General features: G+C 42.0%; 1 protein-coding gene across 5 annotated transcripts in view; it reads right to left on the reverse strand.

Annotated features, from left to right (window-relative positions):
• YEATS2 (YEATS domain containing 2) overlaps positions 1 to 13,022 on the reverse strand; it is a 53,847-nt gene that overhangs the window by 26,739 nt on the left and 14,086 nt on the right. For 4 of the 5 annotated variants that reach the window (XM_067301971.1, XM_067301969.1, XM_067301970.1 and 1 more), the window contains exons 9-13: positions 11,229 to 11,273; positions 9,975 to 10,161; positions 6,930 to 7,169; positions 4,890 to 5,048; positions 2,037 to 2,140 (exon numbers count right to left, since the gene is read on the reverse strand). In XM_067301971.1, the coding sequence (XP_067158072.1) occupies positions 2,037 to 2,140; positions 4,890 to 5,048; positions 6,930 to 7,169; positions 9,975 to 10,161; positions 11,229 to 11,273 (735 nt within the window). The remainder of the gene's footprint in view (positions 1 to 2,036; positions 2,141 to 4,889; positions 5,049 to 6,929; positions 7,170 to 9,974; positions 10,162 to 11,228; positions 11,274 to 13,022) is intronic. The other variant, XM_067301972.1, reaches the window with a different exon arrangement.

Here is a 13,022-nt window from a genome sequence, read left to right on the forward strand (position 1 = left end):
ACAGGTTTTGGGGTCTCCATCCTTGCAGATATTCAAAATCCGAATGGACATGATCCTGAGCAAGCTGCTCTAGTTGACCCTGCTTTGAGCAGGGAGGTTGAACTAGATGATCTCCAGAGGTCCCCTCCAACCTCAGCCATTCTATGATTCTATATACAATCTGAGATACAGAAGAAGAAGAACCAAGTTGAGGAGGAGAAACAAAATTGTTCAATTTAAATCTGCAAGCAAAATTATCTGAGAGGAATTTTTGCTCTCCTATAAGTAGAAAGACCTGATGGCACACAGCCTTTCCAAGCAGAACTTATGATTTGGCAGAAATAGTGAGGCTACCTAACTAAATGGAATAAACACACTTCCACACCTGAAAAATTGTGAATATTTCATTCTTGGATTTGATGCTGGTAGAGAAGTCAAATGCATTTGAGGATGTTTGTTATGGTTATGTTTCGTTTAATTAAAATAATTGCATTCTTTTACAATAAGCATGAACTCTGAGGCTACAGTTTCACAATCACTTTGATCCAACCCAAGGACAGGACATGACCAAAAAACCCACTAAACTCCAAATTCTTGCCATCTTCCTTGTGCTGACACATGTGGCTGAAAACAGGTCAGAGTTACCTGTTCTGGTTCACCACATACCTACACAACTACTAGCAAAAAGGAAAAGGTGTGGAGACAAGGCTAGAGGCACAATGAGTCCTTTCAACAGCAGCCTGCACCTAGGTCATTTTAAAGTGACTAAAGAAACATAGACTTCAGTCATTAAGAAAAAAATACAGAGAAAACTAGCACTTATTGAAGAGATGAAAAAGTGGTGAATTAAGCATAGTCTGTAACATCACTCAACTATCAGACATTCCCTTCCTCTTAAGGAAATCTTAAAAAACACAAGTTGTCCACCAAACTGAAGACACATTCACATAAACCAAAATATATTTCTGTAAACAGAGTTGTGATTTTTTTAAAAATATCTTCAGATTTCAACTGGCTTTGCCCTGGAAATACAGAACTCAATCAATACTAGTGATATGTGACTACTTTGACTCATTTAAAACCTTACAGAATGAACTGTCTCAAACCAGTGAAAAATACAGATTAAGAATGCTTTAACATTGTTAAGTGAAATCCATCTGAGCAGAAAGGCTCTTAAAAAACTGAATAGCTAGTCGCACATCTGACATTTAAAACGCTACTCCAAACTAATTGCTTCAGATAGTGATCTTCAATGTCTTTCCTAACAGACATGGGAAGCATTTCGGTTACAGATATAAAGGCATTTGTTCTCTGCAAGCTGACTGGCAAACCCTCTCCACGCCTCTCTCCAGCATCAATATTCTTGTGACTTGGGGACAAGGAAATGCTCCTGTTTTCAGCAGCATATCCACCAGTTGCTTTTTGCTGATGCCGCTTGCCTGCCAGAAATATCTTTCCTTGTGCAAGACATGGGAGAGATTTTATCTGAGATACTTCAGCTCCATACCTTTTGGGCTTTGCAGATGACAAGCATGAACCCTCTTCATCACTGCCTGTTTACACATTCAGTTACTCCACTGTTTACATGAACATTTTTCTAAATTCAGGCAGCTGTAAAACCACTAAACAACCTATTTTCAAACTAGGAACAGCTGCTGTGCAAAAATAATGAACACAGTGGAGGTTTTGAGGTAGGCATCTCTAGTTTAATCACATACTGTCACCAACGAAGTGAAGATGATCAAAGTCATTTATGGAACAGCCCCTCTGAAAGGGGCATTTTGAGAGCTGTGTCCTCTATGGATTTCTTCTTGGTAAAGCAGAAGAGTGGTGCCCTTAACAGAGGTACAGGCAAATCTAATTATAGCTGCATAAATTGACACTATCATCTCGTATAACCACCTTGTTCTCATAGGACTACGGCTGCTAGACAGGGTAAATCTTTATATGAAATAGCAAGAAGTTGCCTGAGAGGCAGAATTTATCCTACTAAAAAAACCCTACTCCAGAGGAAGCTGGGTTTTGAATGGAAAGTACGCACCTAACAAGAACATTACCTTGACAGCTGAGGTTACAAAACTGCTCCCATGGGTCTTTGATACAGGAGATCCAGTTCCATGAGAGGCCTGACAAACATTTGTCAGTTTGCTGGTTGGGCTCCCTGCATATTGGGAAATAAAGCAGATTTGAGGTGAGGGCCACAGAGTGGTGCCACTGAACACATGAAACTTTTCTTCTAACAAGGAAGGTGGCGTTTCACTTCAGGTTTATAATCTCCATGAGGTACACAAAATGAGGTACATCAGTGGGAGTTGGAATGGGCACAAGCCAAATTAATTTTCATTATGAATCTGAAAAAAGAACCCAAACCCAAAATACTAACATCCCCAAGAAGCTGAGACAATTATAAAAATAATGGGGAAAGTTAGGTCTTTGTCTCCATCACCTTTATGAAATTAGAAAGGAGACAATTTTTCAATATTTGAGCAGCTTCCTATTTATACTCTATTCTAGCTGGACCTAAAACCCAGCATAGTTCTGCAACCCCCACGAGGACAGCCACTACCAAATTTTCATGTGCAGAATCCACACCCCAGCGAGCTTGCACTCCACTCCGAGCTCTGTTCCTTGCAAACAGAGTCAGGTAACTTGCTGGACAACTGAGGATATTAGCTACAGATGTGAATATGTGAGATTAAGGTAGTAAATGAGCTGCCAGTCAGAACTTGCTGCTGCAAATGTAATTCCTCCCCCCTCCCCCAGAAGGCCTTTGAACCTACACTACCCTCAGTCACTGGCATCTGGGATGGGTTGGGGGAAGCTGGAAGAAACGGGAGGAGAAAGGAATGACAGAAAAGGATGGATGCAGTGTGAGGAGTAACAAGAGAGTGTGAGGCAGGGAAGAAAAAGAAACAGAAATGAGGAATGAAGACACAGGTCCCTGTACCTGCAGAAGATGACTACTCTGGGAAGAGTAACATATGGAGATGTTTGCCACAGCATGCTCCTGACCATGACCACCCAAGTTGGATGCGGGTTCAGGAGCGGAAGGTCAGTGGTCAACTTACCCTTGTATTATCAGAGCATGTATACAACACATTGTTGCTCAGCAGCAGTTTTGTTACTGCTGGTGGTTTGGTTTTGATTGTTCTGTTTGTTAAGAGACACAAAAGCCGTGGATTATACACATGAAAACATAGTAACAGTCTCTCAGATAGCTATACCATAATCCCTACTGAAATTTAAAAGTAAACTGTGCAGCCACATCTAGAAATAAGTGGATTTGTGAAGACTGGCTTTTACAAAGCATGAAGTTTCAGATCTCACCCTTCTTTTCAAATACGATTGGAAGGCTTATCAAAAACGTCCCAGTGACTTTGGCTATCATATCACATTACACTCAAGCCAGTCTGGCTGCTCTTGCCAGAAAGGGTCAGATCCACATCCCCTCTCCTTCCCTCGCAGAGGGTCTGGTGATGAGGCTATCTGATAATAGAACTCAACTTGGGGAGGAGAGTGTTAGCTTTCCACTCTGTCACAGAGCTGATCTGACTCATGTGTGAGATAAAAGGGAAGTAGCAGGAAATCAAGGGAAGGGAGGGGGGGCAAAGAGTTTCTTTCAGGCCAGTCTGTACTTACATCACACTAATGTAGTGGAAAACTGCACCTTTAGAGGCATTAAGACCTGTATGTCCAGCCTGGCTGGTGCTTCTACAAATCCTGTTCTCCATGTACAAGTCTTTACTAGGAGAACATGAAAGTTACCCAAACCATGACAAACCATATGCAATTTCAAATGCAGATTAGATAGTCAGGTTGGAGGTATGAAAGAACTGAAAACCAAAACTAGTGGTGAAACAGCTTCACTGTTACCAAGAAAGCACCAAAATATACTTCAACTCTGCTCCTGCTAGGTTCCTCCTAGCAATTCTCCTATGACGAAGTCAAAATTAACACAGCATTACAGTTGTTAACTCTCTCTTCCCCTTGGACAAAAGGAGGAAGTGCTGTTAAGAGAAGAATTTTCTCATTTTCCAACCAAGTCCAGAGAACTGTTTGTGTGACGTGGACACTGCAGATCACCACATGGCTTCAAGCATCATTCTGAGATGTTGGCAAACACACGCATGCACAAATGAGTGTGTTTTCAAGCAGACAGCAGTTCTTGCCTAGTGCATCACAAAAAATAAATGATTTGCAAGCAGTGACCTTCACCTAGAGACCCTGCACAAAGATTACCAATTGGTTCCCACACCCATCACCCGTTTCCTCCAGTTCGGTACTCCTCCCCTCCTCTTGACAACAGGCTTATGCCACCTTTGAAGCACCATGGGAATCCAGTTGGAGGAATCCAAACTGGCTGGAATCAGACCAGCTAGAAGTTGACAGCAGTAACAAAAATTAACACATCTGTTTTCCTGGTAACCCAGGTCTACTCAACCAACTGTTTCAACACATCTAGAGCACAGTACACTGGAACTTAGACTGATGTGCAAGTCACTGCAAGCTCTACCTGCCTTCTGTCCATATCCAAGATACTGCACCAGTCCTCACCTAACCACCTGCGCCTTGCTTCTGTTTAAATCTCTATGCACCACAGTCTACACTACTTTCTCCCCTTCCCTTTATCGCCTGAAAAGCACAGGCTCTCTTTGAAAAGGCATCTGTGAATTCTATTGGACCTTATGCCACGTACTGTTTCCTAAAGCAAGTTATTATGTTAAACGCCTATACACCCATAACCACGTTACCGGCTAGTTATGCAAGCTAACAATACCTCCCTCTTTCTTTGCTGTGCACTTTTCCATCTTCACAGATTGAAGTACTGTTAGTATACTAATCATTTTAAAGGGAGAATAAACTTTAATGGGAAAGACTACACCACTGCCTTCTACGATCACACTACACACCTGTGCTCGTGGCTGCTGCTCCAACCATCTGTCCAGGCTTGTCCACAATAACATATGGATTATTAATGACTGAACTAGCAGAGCCTTGCTTCATGTGCACCGGAGTGGAGGTTGGGGTACGAGGTAGCGGAGATGGACTAGGGGTCGATATTGGAGAACCTTAAGAAAAAAATGCTTCTATCTTGTAAATCTCATAAGAACATAAAAAATACAGCAATAGTAAAACTTTTTAAAAATGACTTGGCAAAGGGACATTTTTTCAGGACACATTTCCCAGTCTGAGCCAGATCACAGGACTTGGAGAAAGAAGGAGGGGACAGAAGGAAAGGAAGAGGAATGTAAAGCAGTATGGCTCATACCTACCCTGGGCATTCTCTGTCTACCAAGACAAACAAGGCTCAAAGGGACATTGTCCCCTAATGCTGAAGTCCCTGCCAATTCCAGTCTACCCAAGGAGATGAAGGAAGAGAGCTAAGCTCCCTGATGTGCACTTTCTTTCCCTTGTGGAGCCTACAGTGCACGCGTTCATAGCCAACAATGAAACAGTTCATGTAAAAAGGCCGTGAAATACAGCAGCCATTAGGTAGGCCAGGCCACTCTTGTCTCTTTACGTCTCTTACTACAGCAGAAGCCCTTGAAAGCAACCGCTGTAGAGTGTGCAGCTTCTGGGTAAAAGAAACAGAAGAGAGAAAAAACTAAAGAGAAGAAAAAAGCTGAGTGAAGGAGGAAACAATAAATGCACACAAAAGGACAGGTAAGGAAGTGATCAGAAAAAGAGATGGCAGCAAACACACTAAACTTCAGCTGCCTATTAATCAGCTTCCTTGGGAGGGACTGACAGCTAAAATGGAGAAGAAATGCCGATCAAAGAAAACCCCAATGACTTGTAAGTCGCAGTTGAAATTTGAAAGGGGTGACACTTCTCAGCAGACAGCAGATTCTTGGAAAAAACATTTGGCAAGGAAACATTTAAATAGCAAAGATCAACAGAGATTAGACCAAGAATTTTAAGAAAGACAAGATGCTCCTGTAATTCTTGCTTTCTGGGAAGCCTTGGAAAAAGAAGATCAGGAGTAGATAGTGAGAAAGACAAAGCACTTGGCAGGGGTTCAAATGTAAATTGCTAGTAGCTTGAGTACAGTTTTAAGATGTCAAGGGAAAATACAGAAAGAAAAGAGAAAACACACTTGAGGAAAATGAAGTTGGTAGCAGATCATCAGAAATCACATGTACTGATAGCTGGTGCTTCATTCTGTCTACCCTGAACACCAGAAAATGAAGGGATGTAACAAGTCATCCTTCCATGTTCACGACAAGTGACTTGGTGAGTTGTATGTTAAAACTTTCTGATGTAAAACATCATCCAGTGGAGGGCATCATGCCCAGGCAGACAAGGGACTGTAAATCAAGTTAGTAAACAGCATCCTGACCATGTTTAGTTCAGAAGCTGTCAAAAGAATATCACATTGCTCACTGCAGTCATCTGATGATTTAATCCAACAGAGAGCGGACTTTTGGAAGAGGAAGATGAAAACTGTTCAATCTGAGGAGGTGATATTGCAAGTACAAGAGGGTCCATTCAGGTTTACAAGGTTGAACCTAATTATTTGCCCCATAATTGGGGGCAGGGGGGAAGCATTTCTCTTAATCCAGCCCAGTTGTCTGAAAGCAGGAAGGAGAAGAATGGCTTCCTCCCACACACAAACACCCCGCATGGAAGAAGTGTTCTTGCCTGGGCCTTTGTGTGCGTAGCAGTCCAGTTAAAGACTGTACCATTTGCATATTTAAAAGCATTCATGAACAGGGAGAAAACAGCTCTCATCCTGTATTTGGTGTTGAACTGACAAGGCAAGCATTTCACACCTGTATTTTTTTTCTTTAATATTAGAATCATGTTTAGCTCCTTATTCTAGAATTTCTTATTGCCTGATGTTCAAACATTGGCAAGAAAACAGGGGAAGGACACAAAACAAGTCCAACTGGTTCAATCTCTTGTTTTCCACCAGGGTGAAGCACTTAGATATGTAAACTAACATTCACCTGATACAATCTTGCAACTCATGGTGATAGGCTGGAAGGATTTTCCTGGCGACTCTGCAGGGCTTGGAATCTGACCTTGAGGCACTATTTTGCAGCTAGCTGCAATGGGTTGAAAGGCTGAATTTCCATGAGAGCCAAAGGCAACTTTCTGTGTGGCTAATTTGGTGGGAGTCCGTTCTATCGAAGATGGCAGGGAATAAAACGTGGCATGTCTTTCGGTTTCAGCATTCCCAGGGAATCCTGATTAAAACAGGGAAAAGAAGAAAAATAGTTCTTAGGCTGAGACATCTAATTCCTTACTGTGCTTCTCTACACAAACAAAATTAAGGTATGACAAACACGCTCTCAAATCAAGGAAGGAAAAAGCAACTGGTGGGCAGAGTTGAATGGGGAGAAGGTGGGGAAAGGGGTTCCTCCTGTGTAAGTCTGTTGGATTTGTTTCTGAACAGAAGTACATGCTACCACACCCAGCCTGCTCAGCTTTGGTAGGCTATCAGCCGCTTCTGACAGGTTTTCTTGGTAAGACCCTTCCATTGACCAAAAGCTGTTGGTAGTTTCGAGTGTCCACAGCTAGTTTTCTGCACAACTAAGGCAGAGTTTCCTTCGCAGAAAATTTCTCACTGCATTTTTTGGAGTAAAAGCACAGGAGACCAACTACTGCCTTCTGACCTGGGTTTAGGAATCCATCTTATTTAATGTAGAAGGAGATCAATCAACCATGACCTGATGAGAGAAGCCGCTGCCAGTTAGCACAAGAAAGATGCAGGTTTACCTCCTTCCTGTTTGTTGTAGCACTGCTAACCTAAAGGTACTGCATATCTTCATGTTTGAATATAAGCCTGCACATTTAAAACATAGTTGCATTTCTCCTTTTTTGGCTGTGCTGCTGACATAAGAAAACACCACACTTAAACAACAGACATTCTTCTCTCCTCACTGAATCAGGACGTCAGTGGCAATACACGATCTGCCAGAAAGATGCACTGTGTAAGACATCAGCATTACAGCCATTTCTTTACACAGGAGTGTCACGATAGACCAAGAAGGGCATCAAACCATTCTGCATGTGATCACGTTTTGAAATACATAAGTTGCTGTTTTCTGCTACTTTCTTGTGCCAAAATGCGGGACCTATAAAAGAGTCCCTTGTTTCTCAGCCCAATTGAATTCTGTCATACAAGCCTTGACATCATGTATTTGAGAAAAAAAAAAGTAAAATGAAAACAGAGGCACAGTTTTTTCTACTTCACGCAAACTAAAAATCAGAATACTGCGCTCAAGTGGCCAGCATGTAGCTTGTTTCAGGCAATTCAAATGATTCTAAGGTGTCGATTGCTGGCACACTGCAATGGGTGCAATGGATTTCAGACCAAGCATGTGGCTGCTGAAGACAGGAGACGAAGACACAGTAGCTTTTCATCACAGGAAGAAATAAGTTTGCTTCAAAAGGAACAAAAGATGATATTTACACAAACTTGTGCCATATTTAGAGAACAGGTTTTAATTTAGACTATTTGGACTGTGCAAACATTTTTGTTGTAAAATGAATTCTCAGTAAGATGCAGATACAAAAGATGCTTCCAAGCTTTCAAAGCTCAAAGCAAGCAAACCTGCCATTTTGGAGAGTGACCACTAAAGAGAGAATTCCAGAGGGAATTGTTGTGGCAAATGGAGACTTAGTTTCTGTTCAAAACACAAAGACAGCAACTCCCGACTCTGAAATCTGACATCAACAGGAACAAAACAGTATTTGAAATGCTCGGGTTTGTGAATGGGATTGAGGGAAGCTGGAATTCTCCTGAGTACTGAGAGTGCCGGGAACTCTTGGACAACCATAGCTGAGACAGCAAGCTAATTTCCTTGCTCTAAGAAGGTTCAAATCCTCCTCTATGATTTGGCTCTGGCAGGCTGAGGATGGTTACCATCTCCCCTCCTCCAAGCTGAACTACTCTGCAAAGGAAGGACTTGATTCACTGGACTTGAGAAGAAGCCAGCAAGAGTGAACATGGTTAGTGGCTGGGACACTTGTCTCACATGTAGGTGTCTGGGCTTGTCCTCATCGGGTAAAGTGCAGATCTTCTGCTTATATGGTGCCTGCTCTGTTGAAGTTTCGTAAGAGGACACCTCTACTCCTCCTGTCCCTTTCCACTTAGATGTGGATGAAAACAGGCTGCCAAGGAACGGTACACAGATCTGCTCCTTGGACTGGATTCCTCCGAGGACTGAAGCCAGGAAGTGCCTAGTGCGGGGATGACAATCGAGCTGAGGCAGAGCGGATCCCAGCGGGGAAAGCGTGCTGCCTCTGGGGCTCGTAGGTAGCATCAGCCTTCTGGGAATTACAGCCTCTCTGCAGGTCTGAGCCCAAGTCAATTCACCAGTCAGTAAAAAGGCACCCTGAGCCCACAAAGTCATGGCACATTTTCTCTGTGCCTTAGAGTCCCACCGATGCCACGGGATAACTGCATGTCCTGATCTTACGGGGAAGGTGAAAATGAGACTGTGAAAGTCGGTGATATGCACAGAGGCCATCCCTCAGAAAACTGTACACTACGACATCTTTTTCACTGTCTACATTCAACACCACGGATATTCAATCACTTTTTGCTGAGTCAATGCATGTTAGGAACCCACATATACCTGAACACACCACTAGACTAATCCCTTAAATGTATACACAGAGCCCCCAAAACATTCAGAAACCTGAAAAACCCTCTGAAAACACAGTTTGCCAAGAGCAGAACTACAATCACTATTCAACAACCATTCTTTCCAACTACATGTGCTGCATAAAGCTCCACATTCACTAAGTTTAGCAGAACAGAGCCTATTCAACAAACTCCAGACTCAAAAAGAAAAGTCAAAAACCAAATAAACCGTAACAATTTCTGGATTCCGTTTCCTAGTACACTGAGGAAATAATCATCTGGTATGAGCAACAGGCAGGTAGCGCTGGCAACCTTTAAGCCAAAAGAACAATTAAGAGGAGATATCCAGAAGAGCTGAAGTTCCACAAATGTGGAATTCACCAATACCCATTCGCTTTACCTTTGTCTGCAGAAGCATCCGGGCTGGAGTCATGCAACTGTTTAATTGGTGAAGAAGCTTTAACTGGTGCTGGGATACTCAATGGCAGTGGTAAAGATGTAGGAACATCAGAAAGGTCAGACTCTGAAGACTGGGAAAAGAGATACTCCTCGCCAAGGGAATGCCTATGTAGCTCCACATCCACTACCTTCCAGAAATAGGTGAAAGGATGACATTAATATTTGGTAGCTAGGTAAAGATATAAAAAGTGAAAATAAATGCCTCCATCTTTTTTTTAAACATTGCAGGGCTAATGTCTGGAAACCACCCCCCACCCTCCCCCCATTTCTGCACAAATTTCCACTCGTTTCAGGAAGAGACTGCCCAGAAGTCCAGCAGCATCTAAGCTAGGACAAAAATCTTGCAACATGAAAATGCCATGGTAAAATAGCACATCTCTCTGTCCATGGGGATATCTGAATAGTGAACACTTAAGGAATATAAAGCCCAGATCCAAGCATGCTACTAAGGAAAGGACAGTGTACCCTGATAGGAATGGGCACTGAACTGCGGCTTGCCTTTTCTGCCTTTTTTGAAAAAAGCCTCGAGAAACACACTACTACATTACCTACTCTTCAAACATGTTCTTTAAACACAGTAGACATCTCACATTAAAGTCTCTTCCACAGACTGAAAAGCTGAGATAATGCAATTTCACAATAAAAATTTCCATTCACTACAGTACAACCAGGGAAAAAATAATAAAAACTCTAAAGCTATAATAGACTATGAGATATTCATTCATTTATTTTATTTAAAGTTTTAAGACTTCGTTTTCCATGAATGTACTGAATGTTGACACAGGCAGAAAGTCAGAAGTACTTAAATCTACTGCAAAATTTCAGGAGGATAGTTAGGTGATACCCTTAATTTAAATTCCTTAATTACGAGATCTGCAGCACATCAGAATGCAGATCAAGACATTTGGTAACAGAAGCTCCACAAAGAAATAATAATTAAAACTGTAGTACAGCTTAACATTTTATGAAATAAGAGCTGGAGTTTCCCCTGCACTGGGAAGTGAAAAAAAAAGACTGTCATGAATAGTGACAAGCTGTTATAATTATTTCATTTAATAAGAGAGCAGAATCTACATTTCCGAAACTGTGAAAGCAAATGGAGGTGACTTGGTGCTTACTCCCTTATATCTTTTTCATTTTAAACATCCTTAAGGGAATCAAAGTACAGCATCCCTCCCACAACCCGTTGACTCACCGTTTCTGCGCCAAGCGTCTGCAGGCCCGTGTAGGTCCTGTCCAGCTGGGCAAAGCAATACAACATAGTTATATTAACTGGGGCAAAGCAATGTATTAGCTAGAATTTACAGTACAATTTGTTTGAAAGGAGTTGAAACTACATAATTTGAACAATGCATCATATTTTCTGAAGCCACAGGGTCAGAAATCTGTGTGCTGTTAAACACACTCTTCTGCAAAATAAAACTGCAATCCAAAGCCTATGCTAAAGAAGAAAGGGAGAAAAAAGCTGAAGGAAATGAGAGTTGCTGGGGAGACTTTATTTCAATTTAAGAGGAGCTTAGAGCCCTAGAAGAGTGTCCTTTTTTATTCCTGATGTCAATATAAGGAAATAATAATGAGAAAAAAACTCAAAGAGATTTAAACTGAACAGCACAAAGGTTATGTTTATACTATAATCTTAATAAACAACTGCTCAGACCACGTATCACTGGATAAGAGACAGAAAATCTCAGTGACATCTATACAGACACCTGTACAGAGAAGTTAGGTTTGATAGACTTCTTGGGTCTCAAAGCAGAGGGGCAGAGACAGTCTGCCAGCCATGGAGGAGGGCTCAGCTCACTCGCATCATCCCATACAAGCCGCAGGCTAACAGCACAGATTTGCTGACTTGAGTTCCCCATGGTAACTTAACCCTATCTGTGCACTAGAGATTCTCGTCTAGCACACTTCAATTTGGAAACACAAGAAGCTATAGTTTCAGCTCTTCTGCATGCCACTGACTGGCTCACTTCTCTGCAGGCTGGGCTTCCTTGGCTGCACAATATCTATCACAGTTACCAGTTTAGTGGAAGCTCAAGTCAGGCAATCACATGGAGCTGCAGTGCATCACAGGAGATACAGTCAGTCCAGGAAGCTGGCCTACACAGGAGGAAGGTGATTCAAGCATCTAACTCTAACTGTGTCCATGCTCATGCTCTTCAGGTATTCAAAGACACAACCTTTCCTCCAAATTTCTTTTAATCATGGTTTACATTAAACATCCCCAATGTTCCAGAAGAACATTTCCAGCTTTCTCTACTGTCAACATGTGGGGTTCCAATGAATCATTTACATCACTAGGAAATTCATTAGTTGTATTTAAATCTTGCCTGCATTAATCATGCTGCTCTAATGAAAATCAAAGAAACGTGAAAATAAACCAGTTCAGGACTTACTGCCACTAACGCTACGCACTGCTAATTAAAAAGAAAACAAAAGCAATGGCCTCGTCTTCCAGGACTGCTGTGTACTACAAATCCTACTCAATGTCACAGGACAGGTGAATGACTTGAAAGAAGGCGCTGTTCAAAAGAAATGAACAGGGAATCTTGGCCTCTCTTCTCCCTGCCCACTCTACCAACAGAGAAAACCTCTAGCTGAAAGGCAGAAGTGTTGGAGGAACAGAACAAATGTAGCAATCGCTTTACCAAGAGGAAGAGAGCCCTGCAGCAACCTTTCAAGTTAAAGTCAGTAAAAGGATAATAAAAATCTCAAACTCCAGAAAGAATATGCAACTCCTTTGCTGCTCTGAGTAGAACCAATTCCAGCTTTTGCAAGGCTGGGTTCCTCGACTACAGCATCACCTCTAACATAGCCAAGGCAACTGACTTTCCTCAATCTTCTTTTGATTCTCCATCTCAACCATTCATGTGTAAAAGAGCAGCAGGACATAGATACAAGAGGGAGGCAGAAACATACACAAAAGCAGAGCCTCTTCTAGGTTATGCAGGAGAACCCATTTAATTGCCTTTCTCTCAATCATTCTGTT

Source organism: Apteryx mantelli, chromosome 9 (assembly GCF_036417845.1).
Source record: "Apteryx mantelli isolate bAptMan1 chromosome 9, bAptMan1.hap1, whole genome shotgun sequence".
Lineage (NCBI taxonomy): Eukaryota > Metazoa > Chordata > Aves > Apterygiformes > Apterygidae > Apteryx > Apteryx mantelli.